This window comes from Drosophila santomea, chromosome X (assembly GCF_016746245.2).
Source record: "Drosophila santomea strain STO CAGO 1482 chromosome X, Prin_Dsan_1.1, whole genome shotgun sequence".
In the NCBI taxonomy this organism is placed as follows: domain Eukaryota; kingdom Metazoa; phylum Arthropoda; class Insecta; order Diptera; family Drosophilidae; genus Drosophila; species Drosophila santomea.
The window spans coordinates 1,020,100-1,040,204 of record NC_053021.2 but is presented as its reverse complement, the minus strand read 5'-3'; the positions used below and the strand labels follow the sequence as shown (position 1 = coordinate 1,040,204).

Here is a 20,105-nt window from a genome sequence, read left to right as displayed (position 1 = left end):
CTTGCCAAGGTCACACCTGCCACGTCGATCGAGTTATAATTTCACCGATTTGCGACTTGTGCGAGACGATTGTAATTGAGGCATTTGAGAGTGGCAACAAATTGCCAGATATACGAGCACAAAAACACAGCCCGCCCATGGCAAAAGACGGCCGCCTTCAAAGACAGCGGCCTCCCAGAGTGGGCGAGTCATCCCCGGCATTTTATTACCCAGACTCGAAGCTGCGCTCGAATTTACCATGGGAAATGAACCTGGCACTCGGATTTGGACTTGGACTTGGACTTGGACTTGGGCTGGGTACCCCGGAGAGTGAAAACATATTTGTTACACTTACAACTCCACAAAATCTCATTTGCAGAGCCTGACTTTACTTCACATTATCGTTTCTGGGTTATATCGCTTGAATTCATGTAAGCCTACGAGTAATGATTGATATTTGGTATGCAATGACTTATGAATTAGCAAAAAAAAGGTGGATATTTATGGGTTCTTTTGCTTTAACTTCTTTAAGTTCTTACGAGATTATAGGCATTACTGGGCGCTAAGTAGACGTAGCCCCTTGGCTGCTCGGAACCCTCCGCCACTGGCTTATTATAGGCATGGTCATGGAAGGGCGCTTCCTCCAGTTCCTGTTGGGCCGTTTGCTGTTGTAAAGCGTTTCCCTGACCCTGCGCTACCTCTCCATCTACGTCATCCGTGTACCCGGCGAAGGGGGAGGGCCTGAAGGGCAGGCTGAAGTGGCCAGCCTGTGGAGGAGGAGCTGCCAACGGCGGGGCCTGCAGTTGGGGAGTGAATAAGCCCACCAGGACGGACGGATGCTGGAACTGCAGCGGATTTGCCTGCTGGTATTGCTGAGGCAGCTGTTGTTGCTGATATTGCTGTTGCTGCTGATATTGCTGATACTGCTGATATTGCTGCTGTTGCGGATATTGCTGCGCCTGTTGCTGCTGCGGATGTTGCTGCGTTTGTGATCGTTGGTCCTGTTGTGCATCTGGAGGAAAGGTCTGCGGACCCGTGTAGCCAGGACTCAGTTGAGCCAGCGCCGCCAAGGAAGGCAATGGGCTAGCTGTGGGCAGGATCAAAGGTCGCCAGGGCATCGAGTACAGCCACGGGGGATGGTGGAGTTGTAGCCCCGAAAGCTCCTGCTGGTGGGATTGCTGCTGGTGCTGTGCCCGCATCAATGCAAAACAGCCAAACAGGCTGACCAGGATGTCGAGGTGAATAAACCTGAACATGCTGCTCAATATGGTTGTCTGTTGCAAATGCATGCATTGGCACTCACGGCATGGGCATATATAAGAAGAAGCCGCCCCGATGTCATTCGATATCTGTGGTTCCGCTGAAAGCGATATCTTCCACTTGCAACTCTTCCTCCTGGTTGCGTAATCTGGTATCCCGCCACCAAAACACCAAAACACCAAACCACCTAACTACCAATTGTCCAATTGTCCAATATCGAAACGCCCAGTTTGATTAAAACTCTGGTTGTTATTAAACCTAATTCTGATTAAATGATCTTTTTGGCTTGTGGCGCTTGCGAAACAATTTCGCAATGTTGCAGGTTCGAAAATTGCTTTCGCCGTCTTTTGTGGGATCAACAACCCGTGTAACTGAGCCGGGGACTTTTGGTCTTAGTCTTCGTCTTCGTCGCCCTTCGAATGCAAAATTTTCCACTTCACGAACTTCCCAGATTAGCTGCTGGCTGCACAGAAAAAAAAAGCTCTAATGTGGTGATAATCAACTTGAATCTCTACCATTTAGTAACCAAAAGAGATGGTTATGTTTTTTTCTGTGTAGGCGGTTTTCCCGTGAGGAACACGACACTTGTTGTGTGGCCCAAGATTTAAGTGTGAAGTTTATTGGTGGCTGGGATAGTTTTAATATTGCGATAGCAATAATTCCGTATGCCTTACAGTATTCTGCCTGCATTAAGGTCTGTCTCTGGGTTTCAAATAAGTTGCTTTCGACTTCCGTACAACAAATTGCCGACTGAAAATGAAAGTGACGCCGTGCCACAATCGTCGCACACACCAGTTTGCCCTCAGCAATGGGCAGTTGTTGGTTGTTGTTGGTTGTTGGTGCTGCTGCTGCTGTTCATCGATCGATCGCCTTCGCACGACGCCAACATTTCAATTTCGATGACTCGACTTGATTGAAACCGAACCGAGTCATGAACATAACAAATAGTGTGCCAAAAGGAGAGCACTGATGAATGCAATATTTACCCATGGCTGCTGGCTTCCTGCTGCAATGAAAGTTGCGGTGCTGCTGCCGCATATCATTTCTACAACAGACGCAGTCGTGTGGGTGTTTTTAAGGTGCGCCCTCTGTTTCTGTTTCTGTTTTTGTCTTTGTTTCTATTTGTTTTACCTTCACTTGGACGACGGAAGCAGCTCGAGAACACCGAACTCGAATCGTCTCTAATTTGGCGGCGCCTAATTCGGCACGGCAACATTAGCCTAAACAAACAGCAGCATAAGTATGAGAAAATTACAAAAATTCTCGTAATTATCTGCGAAAATCGTAATCAAATTAGCCACCCTCGCTTTTGGCCAGCTATGAAGGTCGTCTTTGTTTCGGATGTTTGGGATGATATCACATGAGCTCCAAATTTACGTTTTATTCATACGTTCATAAGATCTGTTTTTATCATGCACAACTACAAAATCCGTATGTTCACCAATGCTCTTTATTAAATATAAAAAAAAAGGGGAATAGTATTTATCTGTACAATTGTTACGATAAAAGTGTTGCTTTTCAGACCAAATGCTTTCCGAAGAAAAGCGAGTGTTGAAGATAGTACGATCTTCTGCCAGACGATCCACGTACCAGTCAATTCAGTTATGAGGTCCGTTCAAGGGCTGCTTCAGTAGTAAGGTGGCTGGAAGTCACGGCTGGGATGGGGCAAGCTATTTGTGGGCGGTTGCGAGGTGTGTGGCTCGGAGGTGTGCAGGTACGAAGGGGCAACTGCGTAGCCACTAGTCGCGTACTGACGATTGCCAGTGTCCTGTTGCTGTTGGTGCTCCTTGTCCTGGGGCCACTCCGCGTGGGTGCTGAACGTTGAGGGCAACTGATACGAGTGGGACTGCATTTGCAGGAAATCGGAGGTGGAACCACCGTAGGCGGCGGATCCAGGCTTGAGTTGCTGGTGCGGCCGCTGGCTTAAAGACGACGGTTCGGGGGGCGAGGAGAAGAGCTGCTTGCGGTAGGCATCTGGCAGAGATTGGGTCAGCAGACGAGTGTCCGTACCATCCAGTCCAATGAAGCGGTCGTGCTCAAAGTCGCTGGAGAGCGTGTAACTTGGCACCAGCTTGACATCTCGTCCAGGAGCAGCAACCGTCTGGTGGCTAGTGGCGTGCGCCTCCGCCGATGGCAGCTTCTCCAGGTCCAGTTCACGAATAGGTTGCCAAAGGTCTTCCCGCAGCGGTAGCTGTTGCTCAAAGCGATTGTGATGCTGCTGTGGCCGGAACTGCTCATGTTGCTGCTGCTGTTGGAAACCATGCGAAGATTGCGAAGACTGAGAGGAATGCCAAGGTTCGTGTTCTTGGGGCTGCTGCTGCTGGAAATGGGCTGGTTCGTAGGCGTGTTCGGCTAAGTGTTGCGACTGATGATGTTGCAGCTGGTTGGGGCTCTGTTGATAGTGTTGCTGCCCGTAACTTTGATACTGTTGGTTTAGTCCATGATGTTGCTGCTGGTTAAATCCATGATGCTGCTGTTGGTTTAATCCATGATGCTGCTGGTATTCAGGTCCTTCATTGTAGGCGTTCTGATGATTTTGCTGGTGTTGCTGCTGTGCAAGAGGCGAATGATGGTCATGCTCCTGCGTTCCCTGGTCATGGTGCTGTTGTGCTGGGTAATGATGTGAGTTGTAGGGATCACTGGTGCCCTGCTGACCATGCTTGTGACTCGAATCCACGTGGCTGCCGTGCGAGTGCGACTCCTCCGAAGGCAGATACTTGTGGGCGGGGCCATTGTAGCGGTAGCCGTTCCGGTTGTTGTTGTGCAGCGGTTGGGGTCCGACCACGACGGCCTGGATACAGGCCACGCCCAGAAGGGCGAAGAGCAAGAGGATCTGCCAAGATAAGCTATTAACACAAAAGGACCTGCGAAAGGCGTTCAGCCGACTCACCTTTACGACTTTGAGCATCATCAGTGCGGCTGATTTGGGGGCTTGAATGCTGAGTGAGCAATGACTGGCTATGGCCAGTGAAAATACTTTTTATACCCACCATCGGTCGTCGCTGAACCACTATATGATCTTGAATAAAATCTGTGCGTGAGCGGGTGCCGAATTCGAGCCACAAAAAAATAGAGACAATGTGGTCGCTGGGCTGGCGATTAATCGTCAAAATCTCACGTAACTACACATTTGACACTCTTTTCTGCCATTTACAACAGATTCTTGCCCGTATACTTTGTGTTCCTATATGAAACCGGAACGCAAATCTGGCAAATGTACTGACATCGAGAAAGAGTTACATTGTTGCAGCTGCGGCACTTTTACTGTGATTTACCCAATCCGAGGCTGAATCTCTGGATGTTTCAATCAGTTTATTGGGGGGTTGTGGGCGGCTGCCTTTGAATTGCTTGCTAAAATTATTAATTACATCACACGCACACACTCAAACACTCACACTCGCACTCACACCCACACATTGAGCAAAACAAATAGCCGAATAAAAATCGAAACTAAAAAAGTCCGATCAACAGAGGCGGCACTTGCATTTTCCAAGCAGTGCGAATTATGGATATGAATGGAAAATCTATTTCATGCGGTTATCATATTGATAGCTAGCAGCTTTCATTTTAAATTATTTCATTAATTTGTTTATTGGCGTAATTTGTTATCGTTTGTTTTAGTTGGCTACGCTTTCAGCAGTGGGCCATACAATAAATAATCGTACTTACACTTAGATTCTAAAAAAAAAAGACAATAGCATATACAATGAAGCATGCACGAAGTTCTGGCATAAAATAAGCTATGAGGGTGGTTCGATTAATCAAGGGAAGGGGGATGGGGAGGGGGAAAGGGGATTACTATTTGGGCGGTGGCCTCAAAGCCAAACTGGCTTCCAAATCCTTGACCTCCGATGAGCGCAGTTGCTTCTTAATCGCCTCTTGCCTGGGATGAGCGCCTCCTCCCCGTTTTCCCCGCTTTCCACCTCCTGCCGCCGTGCCGCCGCCTATTCCAGCCACGCCCCCCGACCCGCCGCCGCCGCCCGGCTGACCTCTGACCTTGTACGTGTGCTGATAGCCGTAGCCCTCGGGATTGTTGTTGAACTTCGGACTGTAGCTGTCGTATTCGAGGCTCGGGTGCTTGTTGCTGTTGCTGTGCGAGTGGGCGTGGCCGTGGGCGTGCTGGTGGGCGTGGCCGTGTGTGTGGGACAGCCAGGGGTCATGATCATCCAGCAGAGTTTCCTTCTTGAGCACATAACGATAGGGATAGCCCTCTTCGTTGAGGACTAGCTTCGATTCATTCTCCACCTCTGCTTCCGGCTCGGCAAAGTAACCGGATGCGGAGTAGCCCTTGTAATCCGGATGCAGTTCCCCGGATGACCCGGATGACGCCTTGAGCTTGTGGCGATATTCCTGCAGAGCTGCCTCCTTACTTTTGTAGGGCAACGCATTGATGTCGTGATAGATTTCCGAATTGAAATACAACTTGTGCGGCTTGCCCGAGTTTGTAAGCCTCTCCTGGTCTTCCCGCGAATCACGCTCCCTGTCCCTCTCCCTCTCCCGCTCCCTCTCCCGCTCCCTCTCCCGCTCCCTCTCCCGTTCCCGTTCCACTCGATCTGGAGTGGGAACCACGTGGGATAGATCGAATTCTTCGATGTTCTTCAGGGCCGCACCGTGGTCAAAGTGCTCAGCACTCTTCAGAGGCAAAGTGTAGGGCTTCGAGACAGTCTTCACTGTGGCCGTTTGCAGGGGAGCTCGCGTCTTGATCTTGTATATGAACTCCACGTTCGGACTGAGTTCGTCGACGGGCAAATCGGGCGCCTGATATGCCGTTTCCGTTTCGGACTGAAAGTGCTGAATGGGCTTCGAATTCGTTAGCGCCAATGAAGAGCCCCTCAGCTTTCCGGCTATTTGGTGGCTGTGGTGCTGCGGGTGGAGCACCTGTTGTTGGTGGTGGTGCACCTGCTGCTGTTGTTGTTTCGTCGTTGGTGGTGCCGTGTACTTGGGCCTCACTGTGCTGCTGCTGTAGCGCTTCTCCTCTGAGTGCGAGTGCGAGTGCGAGGAGGGAATGGAACCGGAGTGGATACCAGATGAGAGCGTCTGCGACTTGTAGTAGGTCTTGGTGATCGGTGGAGGTGGCGGTGGTGGAGGGGGCGTGGCCGGCTCTTGGGGCGTACTTATGATTTTGCCTTCGGCCTCTAGTTCCTTCATGTACTTGATCACGGACTTCTCAATCTGCTTCATAATCTCCGATTTGGGAATCTCCGTCGAGGCAGAGACCCTGACTTTTTCCTCGGCCTCGGCCTCGAGATTTCTGTAAATTTGCGGCGGCTGATAGGGGGCGTAGTTGTTGTTGTTGTAGTTATTGCTGTACTTGGGGCGATAGTGGCGTTCGATGTCTTGCTCCTGGGCCTGGACATGGGACTCGGCTTCGGTTGAGTGCTCGTAGAGCTCATAGCTCCGCGTAACGGGTTCCTTTTCGTAGACGGGAGCAGGTGCCAGGGCGGGCGACGGCGGGGAAGAGGAGGACGACGATCCAGGGGAGGAGGGTGGCGACGAGGGTCCGGCAGACAGGATGAGGGCCTGCTGTTGCAGTTCCTTCTGCAATTGCAGCTCCAGGATCTCCCTGTCCCGTCGCTGTTCCTGGTAACTTCTCTGGGTGGAAGGTTGCTGCTCCTGTTGCGCCTGGATGTGGTTAATGTTAGGGCTGTGATTTGGGTTTTGACTTTTCAGCTGAGTCGGTGGCTGTTTGTAGGCCAACTTGATGGCATTGGCCACATACTCGGCTGCCGATTGGGAGTCCTCTAGGTTGACAGATGCTCCAGATCCGGATCCGGATCCGGATGCTGCGGTTGTGGTGCTCAGGATGAGCTTCGGATGCGATTCGTGCTCTGGGCGAACGAGATTCAATTCCACCTGACCAAAGCTGTAATCTGAAAAGTATACAATGCATGTAGATTGCGGTTTATTGCATACTTGTAGGCTCCTACAAAATGTGTGCCAATCAAAAAGCGACGTTTAGTTACCTTTGCTGGGCGCCTCCTTTGATCTGCTATGTATCGCTGATCCCCGCCTGGAGTAACCACGATCGTCGGAGCCTCTACGACTTGCTGCCAGGGCCAGTTGATCGGGAAACGCCTTCTCCCCAGTGTCCTCCAAGGAGGACACTGCTCCCGAACCCGCACGACGGCGACTGTTGCCAGATGTTCCCGAGGTCACCGATACGGCACTGCAAAGCGTTGTCATCTGTTGGGAGAAAGAAGATCAATAAGAGCTATTTGAAATTAACACAAATCAATTAATCCGATTAAAGATGAGCCAAACAAAGAACCTTGGCCAACTGAAGAGCGTGCCATTTCAGCGGGTGCTAGCTATGCGCACTGCTCCAACTTGGCCTCTTCGGTCCGGAGCCATTTGCTTGTGCCTACTTCGCAATTAAACTAATTAAACTCTGCCAATTCGCTTTCGCTTTCAAGGAGGACAAGAGAAAGAGAAGCAGAAGGAGGAGGCGGTTGATAGTCATTTTCTGTATGATTGAGTTGGCGGCGCTCAGTTGGCCAAGTTCAATGGACCGTTTGCCAGCGGAGAGGGCAACGACCCACCGGCATGAAAAACTTGCAGCACGCAATTGCGGATCGCAAAATGATGGATCCTTTTCGGGCGGAATGGGAACAGAATTCTGGGATTATCCATCGAAAACGTAATTCTAATGAGAGCAACTAAAACCACCAGAAGTGGACAGGCTCATATTTTTGGTCCTTGTTTCAAAAATATGGTGTTTTTTTGTTCCGAAATTTAATTTTAACGTTTGTCTTCAGCGGTTCATTCGAAAAACTAATAGCTGAATTGTTCAGTTGATTATATTTATCACACTTCTTCACTGAATTGTTTAACAAAAAATCAGTTATCAAAATACGTTTCACTACGACATACCATCTACGGTATGGATGGTTTTTGAATTGGTCACTTCACTTTGGATCACTATGCACCAAAAAAAAAGGTACTCCTCGAGAATAAACGGATCCGAATCCTTGGACGTGAGCGCACTACTTACGATGATCAGCAGACAGAGGCACCATTGCCGTCGGCTGAGAATGTTGGCTCCCATGCGGACGAGGTGGCTCGCGCGGATCAGGTGAACCTGGTGGATGTGGTGGACCTGGGGGCTCTGGTGGCTCTGGTGGTGCTCCTGATGTTGGAGATGACGGAATCGAGATGTTGGCGCTGACATCATGGCGCGCCGGAGTCTCAGCTGGGATTGTTAGCGGCCAGCTGTCGAGGCGAGGCTTTTATAATGATGCGGACCGCTGCAGCGGAAAATTTATGCGAATGTGCGCGCCAAAGAAAAGCGAGAAAAGTGCAAGTGCAGTGGAGAGCGAGACAGGTGGAGACAGAGAAGGGGAGAAAGATCGCTTCACTTTCGATGACAATTCGAATCGTAATAAGCCATCGACGCACAACACGGCGTATGCGTGATAAGTTCGCCCATTAAAAGCCGATAAGGTGGAAAAGAGAAGGCGATAGGCGGGCAGCACGAAAGAGAGAGGACAACGGGACAACTGGTTTATAGTTTTTAGTTTCTTGGCTTCGGTTTCGGCCTCTGTTTCAGCTGCCACTTTGATGGCCAATTAAGCCATAAGCTAAGCCAAACATTCCCCATACCACAGCCAGTTCAATGAAATGTTTGCCGGCACAGAGGGGTAATACCCGTAATTGACTTGTAAAATCCTCGCCACCGAAGGCACTTATTGGGTTAAACGACAAATGGTGACTAACCCACTATACGTGGAGTCCGGAAAGCAGCAGGATCATCCACCAGTCCAATGACTGCCTTTTCTATTAAGACCTTTCAGCATTGTATCAGTAAAGTTTTTAAATTAAAGTTAAGACAAGGGGATTGATACTATATACCCATTTACAATATTCTCGCAGTGTTTACATTGCGGGCAGTCGGTGGTTGGTCGTGGCAGCTCTTCACTCGGTGGTTGGCTTCATGGTCACTGATTCAGTGCATAATAATTAACAAGGGGCCCAGACAAACGGAGAAAAGTGTTCGCTGATTTATGATGATTTTAGAAAGAGCAGCAGCACTTGCAGTTGCCGAAAACCAACAGCGTTGATTTCAATTTCGATAACGAGATCCGGACTTGGAGAACTGGGAGTACCCCTTTGAAATAACTTGCCAATTGGCATTACATCGGTTTCGCTTACGTGCTGGCCGGGGGATTTTGTGTATTATTGACTATGGGTGCCGCACAGGGCGTATGATTTATATTTTAATATTCTGCATGAGAAGCGAAAACGAAACTCAAAATGAAACAATTGCCACACTTAACACTAACGATAATAGCCATAATAATAAAAGCGAAACAACTTTGCAGCGGCTAAAGCAAAGCAAAACAAAGCTGCCAAAGCGTTTCGGCTCCTCCACATTTGTGAAGATCAACAACCTTGTCAGCAGGTGAGTGCGATTGCCATAGGTACATAGATATAGCCATGGCTATCCATGCCCCGCTATGCGGCCAAAAACTGCAGAAACTACCAAATCCCCTGCCTACCAAAGCTACCAAAGAAACAGCTGTGGCAGCAGCTCTAGATGAACATTGGTCTCAGCTTTTAGGTTTTTACTTTTTTAAGAAATGCAATTTCATATATTTCTCTAACTGTTTGTGCAATCATGGCTTTCCATTCTCCAAAAATGTATTTCGATTTTCGCCAAAATTTCAATATTTTCAATTGGTATTTTCGGTATAACTTGACTAAAAATGGTCAAAAAGCGAAAAGAATTACATATTTTTACTCCTAATTACCAATACTAACCAACCAAATCACTTTTTGACCGACTCTGTTAAAATAATTTTTGGCCAAATTTTCGCTTTTTTTGTAAGGGGTAACATCATCAAAAATTGCAAAAAATGTGAAAAGAATAGAATTTTTTTTGAAAACACAGTTCGATTAGAAATTTAATTACGAACTCGACGAGGTATGACATTCTATATTCGGACCACTATTTCGAATGCTGTGATCAAAATACTGATAATAATAGTCGCAAAAAACAGAAAATCGATTTTCGCCAATTTAAATTAAAGTTTTAATGGTGGCTTTTATATCTCCAAAAATGTATTTCCACTTTGGACATCTTCATACTCCGATCACCATTTATTTAAGTTTTAAAGTTTCTTATTGCTTTTGCTGCACTGTGGCAGCTGCAACGCTTCACAAATGCTGAAAAATGTTATGTTTGTGGATCGGACAGCTTGCACCTCTCATCTCCCCCTTGCCTTGCCACACATTGTAAAGCTATTACTTTGTTGCCGGAGCTGGTGTTTTGTAGGCCCATTTTGAAGGCGATCGATTAGATCCGAAAACATAAAGTTACCTTTTCTGTCACTGAGAAAGATCACAAATGACTACGGCAATTAAAATGCCTGACACCTACTTTAGCCCGACTTAATCTAGTGCTCCAGTGATCTAATGTAACTTGCTGCAATTTGCCGACCAGTACTTTCACATGGCAGTCTCTTCCTTTTTACCACATCCCACTTGCCACATGGATGTTTACGTAAAGACTCGAGATACTACGGCCAAACAATTAGCATAATCAGCTGCCGCAATGGCTGGTAAATTGTGCCAATTTCTATAATTTTGAAATGCGGCAGCGCCTGTCGACTTTCCACTCAAATTAAAAAGCGGTCGGCAGCTTCCGCACTCTCTGGCAGATTCCCATTCCCATTCCCATTCCCCTTGCAGTTTCCATTTCCATTCGCCAATTGCATTTGCATTCCCACTGCCGCTTGATCCTCCAATCGGGATGGTGATCTCTACGCTGTCCGATTTTCGCAGCCCGGCCCAATATCATTTTTTGTTTTGTAGCTCTGGGAAGGCTTCCAGTAAAGCGATTCAGGGAATCGGTCTCTTCCCCGTCCGGAATCTTATCAATCATCCAGCACTTTCCTTTCGGTATGCACAAAAAGTGAAAACTACCGTTTAAAGATCTGAAATGAACGATTGCTACGCCCCAACAATGGACCCATAAAACGGCAGCTTTACCAGAAACCACTCCGCCACAAACTTGTATGTGAGGTCTGCAAGCAGTTCGATGCACAAACGTATCATATTCCAGTATTTTCAAAGCACCACAGCTGCCACAGTGCAGCCATAATACTTACTTTGTATAAGTGGAGCTTGTTGATTAACTATCACCGATACAGTTGAAATCACATACCTAGAGTTCTCTTCATGTTAAGTAATGGTTTAAAAATTGTACTCTCCAGCAAGGTGCCACCTTCCTTGCGAATTTCCTGCGGGATTTTCCCCGACTTTTCCAGTTGCGTGCCTGCTATCTATTCGGTGCATTTAATTTACCAAAAATTTGATGTAACACTCGTGGAAAAATCATTCAGCTCTTAGCACTTCAGTTACGCGGGATTTGATGATATTTTTATGGTTTTTCTGCGTGACTTCCGTGAATTGGCGAAATACCCGAATAAATTAAAAATACTGTGCTATTTGGTTTTCAAATTAATTTCTTTTCGGTTTAATTGTACAAAAATACAAGTACATATAGGTAAATCAAGAAGCACATTAAGACTAAATATTGCACACATGATCAGCAGCACATTTTCTTGGTTAACAATATAAACAACATAAAAAAAACGTCGTACAAAATAATGAAAAGCGAATGTGTCCCGGCAGCACCTCTTCACTAAGAAAGGTAAAAGTCTGCCTATCCTTAGGCGCACTCTTTCCCGGCCAAAAGTATGCCTTGGCTTAGGGATTGCGGGTAGGTGTTAGATGAGATTTGGAGCTGGAGGATCACCCCGGGATCTTTCTGCTCCTCTAGCTTGGAATAAATACTAATGAGCGGATATCAGGCACAAGAAGCAATTGTGTTAACAATACGAGCAAACGTGGGGATGGCACTCACTGGAATTTTACTGTCTTGCTGGACTTTATGCCCCAAGCCTTAAAAGTAAGCTGGACATCACTACTTTACACATCTGCAATCAGCAGATGTTTGGGAAATGAGTGCGAAATATGTCTCCGGATGTTAGAATTCGTTTTAAAGATGGCTTGGATATAGAGACACATTATAGAATTGAAAGATTTTAAATATTCCGAGAATTCTGAGGCATCGTTGAAAGTGGCCCAGTTTGAAATTTGTGTAGTTGATCCAGGCAGAGACAGTGCGTTCTTTCAAGTGAGTTTCCACGCCCCCAAATGGACGTGTATCCAGACATCAGCCCTCGAGCAGCTGTGTCGTCTTGTATTCCACAGCCGAACCCATTTCAGCGCCCAGTTTCTCCCTCACATACTCCCTGATCTGTTGCAGTCCCTTGTCGCCCGCACTGGGCCCCACATCCGCATCCGCAGGTTCCGGCTTGGCCGCCCTCTTGCCCTGGCGCATCTTGATCGCATGGGCGTGGTAGTTGAAGGGCCGTTCGCCCTCCGACTGCTGCTCCTGCTCCTCGATGTCAGACTGCTGTTGTTGCTGCTGCTGATGCTGCTGCTGGTGGTGATGCTGCTGCTGCTGGTGGTAGGGATACGGATTGAAGATGACCTTGGTGTGGGTGGGTCGTGGGTTGTTTTCCGTGATGGGCAGACTGTGCTCCGCCTCCGGTTCCTGTTCGGAAACACCTGAAGGACCTGTCGGCGGATCAGACTCCGGCACGTATATTGGCTGCTGCTGCTGCTGCTGATGATGATGATGGTGCTGCTGTGGCTGTGGCTCCGGTTCCTGTTCCGGCTGGGCCATTGCTATCAGATAGAGCTGAGGCTGCTGCTGCAGATGGGATTGCGGCTGGGCATAGTAGAACTGTGTGGGCTGCTGGTAGTCCATGGGCGCGTAGTATTGTTGCGGCTCATATTGTGGCTGCTGCAGCTGCAGCTGTTGCTGTTGCTGGTGGCGACCCTTGTAGCTCTGGTAGACATCATCGATGGGTGCATACTGCACTGGTGCCGGCGTGGGTGCCAGTTGGTGGGCATAGCTCACTTCCTGGTGGTAGGTGGCAGGTTCTGGTGGCCCGTACTGCTGCGAAGGATCCGCATGTTGCTGCTGCTGCTGTTGTTGCTGCTGATCTGCCTCCTGGAGCAAGCTGAGGTACTGGGCCGCTCTGATCTCGAGATACTGCTGGAGAAGGGTCTGCAAATGGGCGGCGTACTTGGCGGGTCCCGGAATGCGCAGCACAATGACAGGCTCCTGATATCCCCCGTGGCCACTGGAACCACCGGCACCACTGGGACTTTCCGCTTCATCCTGGGGCAGATCAATCTGCGGCTGCTCGGGGGCGGTGTGCTGCGGTTGGGTTTCATAGCTGGTCTGGGGCTTGAGCTCGTAGGAGTACGAGGGTTCGATGGTCACGCTGGTCACTTGCTCGTGGTTGTGGTGGTGGTGCACTGCCGGCGGCTGGTGTGGCTCCTCCTGCTCCTCTGGAAGTGGCTGGGGATGGGCGAAGCCCGAGGGAATGTCATGCTGCGAGTACGGATAGAACATGAACTTGGGCGGCGTGTAATCATAGCCAGGATGCGAGTAGCCGTATCTGTTTGGATGTAAAAGTTAAATGGGTTAATATACATTTGGGTAATCTTGTTGTTCATGGCCTCACCCCAAGTCCCCCTCGATGGTCCTCTTGCTGTTCTTGCCACCGCTACTCGTGGAATTATCCCTCTCCACCTTAATCTTGATCTTGTCTCCGTGCAGCTTGAACTGCTTGTCCAGCTCCTTAATGAATTCCAAATCATCCGCCGGCAGATTGCCAAATGTCTCGGTTAAGGCCGGTGCTTTGGTGGTGCTTTTGGTGGTTGCCGATGTGCCGATCTTTACGCGTGGCTTACTGGGCTTCAAAGTGGTGGCTCTGCTGATGGCAATTGGCACTGTCGTTGGCGTTTTGGTTGGTCGCTTCTTCAGGGTGGTAACCTTTTTGGGAAATCCATTGCCCTTTGAACCACTCCCCTCTGAATGGCTCAAGCCGCTGGCCAAGCACAATATGGCACTAAGAGTGCCCTGTAAAATAAAGACAATCACACCAAAGAATATAAATAAGTTGGCAAAACAAAGAGCCTATATACGGTTAGAATTTCATATAAAGTTGAGCTCCCAGTTTGCGAATCGAAATTAACAGGAAGTCATGTTGTAAACCCTATGAAAATTAGTTCTTTAATTTTTAGCTACTTAAATGTTCCAATGCCGGAAAGCCATTAGGTTCATTGTTGGAATAACTCAACTTGGATTGTGAAAAGCATTGGGTTTGTTTCCAATCTTGGCTCGGGCTCAAGGTAAGAGGCGCAGACAATAAAGGGAGACAAAGGGGAACAAAGGGGGAGTTGGAGACAAAAGCTGTGGGCCATCCACTCGTGGTGTTGCTTTGATTTCGCTCTCAATATCGATCGTTAAACCAATCGATGCACAACACACGCTGAGAAGAGGTTTCACATTTGACATTTTATCAAGCGAATTGGTGTTGTAATTGAATCTCGTTGCTTTTGAGTTCGTGTCTTAAGTCTTTTGATTTTAGCGCTTGTTCGCAGTTCGTGCCTTCAGTCATTTGATTCGCAAATGGTGGTAGATACACTAATGAATCGATTTTCATCGATCAAATGACGATTATCTGGGTGACGATTATAGGTTACGGTCGATAACTGTTGTTGATACATGCGAATTATGATGAGTTATTAGCTTGAAAATATTGTTTTAAATCCAGTTTAGGCTAGGTAATTGCCACTACCAATTATTACTCTTTAATGTCAGATTTCCAATTGAAATGGAAGACTAGCAAAATAATTTATTTTGGATTTTATTTTGCATGCCATAATTGAAGCATGCGCCTCTCCCACTTTTCCATGTCCAGACATAAATTCGTATTTCGTTTGGGTAGTTAAGTTTTAATTGCACTTTGTGACTCGATTATCCAGTGTGTGTGTATGTGAGTGTGAGTGTGTTACCCGAAACTAGGACAGTGTGTCAAGTCATTTTAATAGTCGTTGTCGTCTCTTTACTGCTGGTTGCTTATGCAGCAGTTGTTATTTTAGCCGTTAAGCAGGAAGAGTTTTTTTCGGCACACTTGCCACAAGACAGCCGCAACAGCGCATAGTTGCGAATTTTTGTCAAACCCTCGCTTGAGCTGTGGGAGCTGTGGGACCCGAAGAGCGGACAGCTTTTATGTAAGCTCCAGCTCCAGCTCCAGCTCTCATACAGAAGGAGCGGAGCAGAGCAGCAACTAGTTAGATCTGTCTTTCGCATTGATTTATCTTTACCAATTATTTTCTGTAATAATTTAATTGAATTGCATCGGGCCTCGCAGTCGCCTTTCACTCGGCGCACAAAGAATCGAGTTGGTGGGCGATTTTTGCGGCAGAGATGAGATTCACATTCCCATTCCCATTCCCGCATTACAAATTACGAGCTACAAACAACAGCAAGTCGGGGCAAACGATCGTCACGCAACGCGTGCAAATTAGTCGGACTTGGATTTTGCCCAGTTTGTGTGTGGTGTGCCAGTGTTGGTTATTGTTTCACTTTCGTTGTTGCATCATCCGCAGCAGCAACACACCAGCTGCTGCAACATCAAAGCCAAGCACAACAATAAAATGTAAATTAGACGTCTACAGATTATCCTGCCAGTGGCTGAGCGGCGCCTTCTTCCCCTTCGGATGGGGCGTAATAACTTTATGTAACCACACGAGTGGCGACTTCAGCAAACGAGTTCTGCTTGCGCCGCTCGAGTCTTTCCCAGCACTGAGAAGGAAAATACTATAACTGAACATGCAGATGGAGTAACAATATGTAAGAATAGTAATAATATAGTCAAGGTTCTCGTTCATAATTCTTAGTTGAGATAATTGAATAACACCCTCCTAATATACATAAATTAGATACAGGAAAGAATCCTTGAGATTTTTCAATACATATTTTCAATACTTATTGATCTTAGAAACTTTTTATTTTAAACATAATTCCTCAATTAAACTGATTTGAAACGCTCTCTGGTGAGGATTTTTTCTATTAACTAAAAATCTTGCCACAATTCTAATACATCATTCTGGTTCAAAAAGGTAAAAAACTTGGACTGTAACATAACATAAAGATTTTATAAATACAAGAGCTAGACAGCTTGATTCAATGTAAAGACAACCCCTAATTTTCGCTCTGTGTGCACATTTGCGTAAACGGATTTCTGCTGACCACTTGACCAATCGCCTGTGATTCTGCCGCTTTATCGTCCAATTAGTGGACGACTAACGCAACACAACTCAGCCCCTCCATCGTGCTGTTTGATAGATGGAACTGGACACGGGGACTGGCGAAGTGGACAAGGGCAGTGTCAGATGGCCGAGTGGCCAAGTGGTTAAGTGGCCGAAGGGCAGTAGTCAGTGGAGCGAGTGAAGAGGTCAAGATTATCGAGATATGGCAACTAGCGGGAGTTGGGAGTTGGGAGTTGGCAGTTGGGAGTTCATTGCATCGTACACCTGGCTGAGTTGGTTGAACTGCAACCACTTTCTAAGCCGGCTTGGCTGCCACTGCACCACTTGAATGCAAATTAATTTGTCAGCCGACGACTGACTAGTTTTTATCCCGCACAAATTGCACAATTCGATTGGTGGGTGGGTCTAGTTTCCGGGTTTTCCAAAGGAGATTGTATAATCTTACTCCTGCTCTTACCAATACTAGCGCTAATCTCATGGCGATTCCAGATCACAATTCACAGTTTCACAAAATCCGATTTTTATTATATATATTCTATGCACTTTTTAATACATTTGTGTCTTTGAGAACCAGAAAAAAAATAGCAAGGGTACACGGCCGGGTTCGTTGGGTTTTAGTGTCTATAAGATTCGAATGCGGAGTCGGAGTCGGAATCGGAGCGGTGCTAGCGTTCAAAAGTCGCGCCTCTTACTGCGGATGGCGCTGGCGATGCTCGCGGTTTTTATATCGCAACCACAGCATAGCAACTTGGTCTTCGGGTTGCATCAAGCTGGAATATCGGCTTCGGAGTTGGAGTTGAAGTTGAATTTTTGAAGCTGAAGCTGAGCTGAAGCCAAAGCCAAAGGCAAAGGCGAAGGCGGTCTGTGGACGGTAGACCGTGGATCGGGGATTGGGGATCGGGAAAAGAAGACCGAAGTTCACCATTAATGACACCGCACGTCTCTGTGTGTGACTGAAGGTGTAGGTTGTCTGGGATTGCCCCAACTGTAAACAAAGTGCTGGAGTACTTTAGATGCTGGTCAGACACAGAGAGATAAAATGCAGAGAAAAACTGTTGCGGAATTGGGAAAACGACGCTTGAGGCACGGGCATAAATAAGGGAGATATTACAGATGAGAAAGCGCACTTTTATTCATTGAATATATTCCATTGCCATTAGTTCCCTGAGCATCAGTTCCCGAGCTGAGAATCGTAGATCATAGATCGACCTTGATTCGCCATGGGAGAGCAATCTTTCACATGGCCCTTTTGTAATATGTATGTATAGTACCTAACCAGATATGGAGGGAACTGGGGACACCTTTCCAATTTCTTTGGGGACAAAAGAGCGGCGCTTTTGTCTTGGCTTTTCCAGTTCAAGTTCAAAGCCATAAAAATATTGGCGTAACTTTGGCTTATGACAAAGGCCTGGATTTAAAAGTCCGATTCCCCGGGGCCTTTCATTTTGAGTGAATACGTATTGGGTTCATTATGATTATTTCTGTATCTCTCTGCCCCGCATAAAGCCACAAACCAATCGAAACCGAAACAGCAACAGCACAGAAATTTGCATCAAAACAATTGCAGAGCATCCCATCCAGATGGGAAAAATAGAGAGTGCCAGAGGTCCGCGAGTAGTGGCACTTTAATTGGCGCATTAAGTTGTTTTCGCTTGGGTTTGGCCTGGGATTTGGAGTGGCTTTTGGCTTTGCCCAGTGCCAAAGGAGAAATGGCATAACAAGAGTGGAGTTTTTTTGTCTTCTTTTTTTTTATTTGGATCGTCGCTGGTGGGATTTGGTAATCCATTTTGTCAAAAGACACAAGACACGACACTAAGCGAAGCGAGATAACGATAAAAGGCAGTAGATAACTGAACACTGGAAACTAAAACCCAAAAACATCATTCGCAATCACGAGGCTGCACTGTCGAAAGTGTTTTGGCCGCTGGTACCCTTGAGTTTGCAGTTTCGGGCGTTTCAGGCGTTTCAGGCGTTTCAGGGTCGTCGACAATCTCCAAAAGTGACATGATGAACTCGTAGGACTTCCGTTTCCGTAAAGGAAATGCATGCGAGCATAAAACCAAAACAAGTTCGTCCATTTGGGCTTACATAGTTGGTTGTTAATGCTCGGAGGCTCAACTTTTAGGGTATTCCTTCGTCGCTATTTTTGTTGCCATTTTCTTAAGCTGCCATCGATGGGCGCACACCGATAAGGAAAATGCGCAATTGAAATGCTGGTCAGCTCGCCAGTTCGATGCTCTTTTGTGCTCTGGCACTCCAATCCACTCGATTCCGCCCAATTCCGATGCCAACAATGACCGGAGCGAATCGAAGACGCGGCTAAGCAAACATTGCAAAATGAAGCGTCAAAAGCGTCAACTCTCAACCTTAGCTCAATTTCAACAATTCAACTAGCCATGGCTCATTGTTCAGAGGTGCAACAATGTCACTTAGTCAGACGTCATAATGCGGCATTATGACGGCTGACTATTTATTGTGCTGGGCAAGTCCCATGGTGAAGAGGCCTACGGATTACGGATCGCATCTCACACAAAGCCAAAACCCAAGACCCAAAAGGCAAAGGCAAAAGCCAAAAACCAAGATCGAGAAGACTGACCGTGGGCATCGTCCACAAAGCGCGACCCTTTATCAATTCGAATGCATATTTACGATCGAGCCCACGATTTATTTCGGCTCGTACAATTGGAGCGAGTTGTGACCCCACGAGAAGGTCGTTGGCTCTGGCTCAATTCAGTTTTCCTACATCGAGATTTCTTACATCCATTCTCAAATGAAATAAACCAAATGATTGCGCACTGCTTTTCTCTCAGTGTGGTCTTGGTCGTCACCGGAATCAACGGCAGCCAGGAAATACCCTTTAAAACAGGGCAGGGCTGCCCGTCAGCGCCATCATCATCATCCTTACTTTCCGTCTGCCGTCTGTCGTCTGCATATTTAATGGGTGACAAACAATGCAGCAATTTTGTGCTTCATTAACAGCCATGAGATGGCCAAAAGAAGCGCAACGAAACGAGGCGAAACGAAAAAAACGGCAACGCAAACAACTGCCACAACTCGAAAATCGCAAGTTGCAACTGCAGCATCTTCGCTTCCTACTTGCATAAATCTCCACCTGTCCGTCTTCCAGTCTCGTGTCTTCTGTCTTCTGTCTTCTGTCTCGTGGATTTCGAAGCCGCATCTCTACATCTCTGCATCTCTGCACACTGCCACACAAATCATAATTTTGTGGCCACTCCGAGTGGCATCGCAGCGTAATTGTTTGTTATTGCTGGCTGTTTGGTTTATGGCCGCGATTACGTGAGCAAAACCCCTGGGGGAGAGTCCAAGGAATCGAATCGGTGGCTTTGGGGCTCAACTGGCTCATTGACAAAGTCACATATTGCACATTTGATGCGATTGGCTTCGCTTTTGGCCTGCGATGGCCTGGACTGGCTTTAAATGGAGAGCTGAAGAGCTGGAGCGCTGAAGATGCGGCTTGTTGCCCATGTGCATGCTGTTATGTGATCACCGCTCAACTTTGTGAACGGAGAAATCTAATTTCATCACGAGACTCACCTCGCATGGCAATAGGTTCTTTATAAGCGACTTTAATACTGCATGCTATCTGCTTTCGCTGGTAAACAAAATGCAAACTTATTTCTGCTGCAATAAATATTCGTATTTGTAGGTATTATTAAGAAACAAATAATTAAATCGTACGCTAAACCCGAACTAAGGTTAATGTAAGT

General features: G+C 47.2%; 4 protein-coding genes across 4 annotated transcripts; all 4 read right to left on the bottom strand.

Moving 5' to 3' along the window:
• Positions 1–506: 506 nt before the first annotated feature.
• Positions 507–1,235, bottom strand: LOC120457166 (myb-like protein Q). Its single transcript, XM_039644446.1, has one exon. The coding sequence runs from the start codon at positions 1,233–1,235 to the stop codon at positions 507–509; it is 729 nt and encodes a 242-aa protein (XP_039500380.1).
• A 1,365-nt stretch (positions 1,236–2,600) lies between these two features.
• LOC120457163 (putative mediator of RNA polymerase II transcription subunit 26) lies at positions 2,601–4,234 on the bottom strand. The gene is made up of 2 exons (XM_039644441.2): positions 4,130–4,234; positions 2,601–4,072 (listed from the first exon to the last, which is right to left on the bottom strand). The coding sequence occupies exons 1-2, from the start codon at positions 4,148–4,150 to the stop codon at positions 2,867–2,869; spliced, it is 1,227 nt and encodes a 408-aa protein (XP_039500375.1). The 5' UTR covers positions 4,151–4,234; the 3' UTR covers positions 2,601–2,866.
• Positions 4,235–4,958: 724 nt separating this feature from the next.
• Positions 4,959–8,383, bottom strand: LOC120457157 (histone-lysine N-methyltransferase, H3 lysine-79 specific). The gene is made up of 3 exons (XM_039644430.1): positions 8,231–8,383; positions 7,203–7,422; positions 4,959–7,109 (listed from the first exon to the last, which is right to left on the bottom strand). Exons 1-3 carry the CDS (start codon positions 8,282–8,284, stop codon positions 5,038–5,040), a joined length of 2,346 nt encoding a protein of 781 aa, XP_039500364.1. The 5' UTR covers positions 8,285–8,383; the 3' UTR covers positions 4,959–5,037.
• A 3,312-nt stretch (positions 8,384–11,695) lies between these two features.
• On the bottom strand, positions 11,696–17,055 carry LOC120457159 (putative mediator of RNA polymerase II transcription subunit 26). Its single transcript, XM_039644433.1, has 3 exons — positions 16,835–17,055; positions 13,782–14,179; positions 11,696–13,715 (listed from the first exon to the last, which is right to left on the bottom strand). The coding sequence occupies exons 1-3, from the start codon at positions 16,853–16,855 to the stop codon at positions 12,416–12,418; spliced, it is 1,719 nt and encodes a 572-aa protein (XP_039500367.1). The 5' UTR covers positions 16,856–17,055; the 3' UTR covers positions 11,696–12,415.
• Between the last annotated feature and the right edge of the window lie 3,050 nt (positions 17,056–20,105).